This window comes from Rhipicephalus microplus, unplaced genomic scaffold (assembly GCF_043290135.1).
Source record: "Rhipicephalus microplus isolate Deutch F79 unplaced genomic scaffold, USDA_Rmic scaffold_32, whole genome shotgun sequence".
Classification (NCBI taxonomy): Eukaryota; Metazoa; Arthropoda; class Arachnida; order Ixodida; family Ixodidae; genus Rhipicephalus; species Rhipicephalus microplus.
The window spans coordinates 4294300-4296531 of NW_027464605.1; the positions used below are offsets into that span (position 1 = coordinate 4294300).

The 2232-nt window shown below is 44.4% G+C and overlaps 1 protein-coding gene across 1 annotated transcript; it reads right to left on the reverse strand.

Moving 5' to 3' along the window:
• LOC142786781 (glycine receptor subunit alpha-2-like) lies at nt 1-1404 on the reverse strand. Its single transcript, XM_075884423.1, has 2 exons — nt 1037-1404; nt 1-195 (listed from the first exon to the last, which is right to left on the reverse strand). Exons 1-2 carry the CDS (start codon nt 1388-1390, stop codon nt 1-3), a joined length of 549 nt encoding a protein of 182 aa, XP_075740538.1. The 5' UTR covers nt 1391-1404.
• Between the last annotated feature and the right edge of the window lie 828 nt (nt 1405-2232).

Here is a 2232-nt window from a genome sequence, read left to right on the forward strand (position 1 = left end):
TCAGAAGTATGCGTAGGCCCGTAGCATGTAGAAAGGCCAGTAGACGATGTTGAAGAAGAGGAAGCAGGCGGGAAAGAGGTAGCGAGCGTGCCTTTCGACCGACTCGGACCTTTTGACGTTCCTGTGGTGCTCCTGCTTGTTGGCGTGATTCATCTTCAGCAAGAAGTCGTCCGAAGGCGTTCCGTGCTTGATCACCTGCGAAGTCGCAGATGACGAGTGATTAACGGAAATGTGCGTGCAATGACGTGTTTGCGATGGAAGAGCACTACGCAGTTATGACACAAATTGATTTTTTTTCACTTGTGCAGCAGAAGAAAAATCGATTCTTAGGATTGCTTATATAATTGCCAAAGACGACTTGCAAAATGAAGGCCACCAGCTTTTTTTTTTCCTTTGAGTCGGTGTAATGCTTAGGCCCCGCCCCTTTCCGAAGGAATTCTGTGCCTAACCTGGTTTTGCATTGCCTTCGTAATAGGCCCACCTTTAACCACGTGAAAATGCTATGTCATGACGTTATCCCGTGACCTCACGTCATGTGACTTCATATGAATATGACGAGGCACGCCGTAATAAAGCGCTCAGGAAAGTTCGACTACCTGAACCTCTCAATTGAATTCGAGAGATAAAAAAAAACTTTAGTATGGCCTGTTACGGTCCACACTACAGTGATCAGAGGAAGCAGAACTCACTCACTCACTCACTCACTCACTCACTCACTCACTCACTCACTCACTCACTCACTCACTCACTCACTCACTCACTGTTCTATTTGTTTGTCCATATGTCCGCGTTATGTGCTGCAGTCTCCGTTATACGTTGGTGACGCTTACCTAGTCGTGCGACATTGAACCCTGTGGGATTATTTATACCTATAAAGACGTTTCAATCTGACGTTATGCATATTCATAAGCTACAGGCGAACAACATATTGTCATCACAGAAATGTCTATACGCGTCACTGCGAAATGGTACAAAAGAAATGTGTCTTCGGCATCGCTACAAGCGTGACGGACTAACGCAGCCGAATTGAGCTTACGTGACAAACGTCGGCAAAAGCTTGGTCCACCTTTCTGAGCCATAGCGACCGCAGCTTGAGTCTGGCCATGTAGTTGACCATGGTTGAGATTAAGATGGTGCCGTACACGAACAGTATGCACGCGGTGATCCAGACGTCAGCGGCTTTCAGGTACGACACACGTGGTACCAGAGCGCGTGCACCGTTGGACACGGTCACGATAGTGAGCAGACACTGGATTGTGAGCACCATACGGGCTTGCGGAATCTCTACCTTCAGCCAAAGCGCGTGCCATGACATGAGCACGGTCAACGTGAGGGGCAGGTACAGGTGGACGAGGTAGAATCCCGGGTCCCGCTCCAACAGGAACTCCATCTTGAGGCTGCTAAAATTTCCTGCGCGTGTTCGATTTCAGTAAAAAAAACGTGGGCGTCTTGCGCTAGGGATGCAAGACTGGGGTAACAGCAGAAGTTATGGACGACGTACATACATTCATGTCCTTTCTCATCCGACCATCTATTCAGTGCTTTTTTTTTTGCTGTTCACACTAAATTTTAAATTATTTTTGGTGGAATTTGAACAAATGTTCGACCATTTAGACCACAATGTACTCTAGAACCGGAGAGTTGCAAGCTCTCATAGTAGTTAGAATAAGAGGTGAACGTTTTAAAGTACTCTGTACTCTACTATGGGATGCCATAAAGCCGTCCCGTAGGCCTCACACTGTGAACAAAGCCTTGTAGTTAAAAGAAATTTATTCTCACGAACAGTGAACATCAATTACAATTCAACAGAACATAGCGACAGAGCACAACATTCACAGAGACATCAAAAATTTTTAGAAAAAAATATGTTTACATATGTACACTGAATATAACATACACAGACACACCAAAAATTGTTACAAAAAGTTATGTTTAATTATGCACATTTCATGGTAAACAAAGAACACACAAATGAAACGTAAAGATCTATATGTTAAGTATTTACGTGGTATTTACAAGGTATTTGTGCGAGTACTAAACAAAAATTAACTTACCGAAACCAAGCAGGCCTGAAAACAAGCTTTACACGTCTCTCGCAGATGAACACAAAAGGGCAGAAATAGCACCGAAGGAATTCCTCCTCATCGAGAAGAAAAAGTTTGTCTGACAAAACAGGTAGTAGTTCTTTGTACAGTCGCTCCAAAATCGGAAAAATAGCGCAATGGCGACGAT

Bases quoted from the DNA above. Each gene is read 5' to 3' on its own strand.
- LOC142786781 (XM_075884423.1), bottom strand. From the start codon at position 1,390: ATGGAGTTCCTGTTGGAGCGGGACCCGGGATTCTACCTCGTCCACCTG. The intron at 196-1,036 runs GTAAGCTCAATT...GCGACTTCGCAG, and splicing joins CTTTTGCCGACGTTTGTCAC to GTGATCAAGCACGGAACGCC.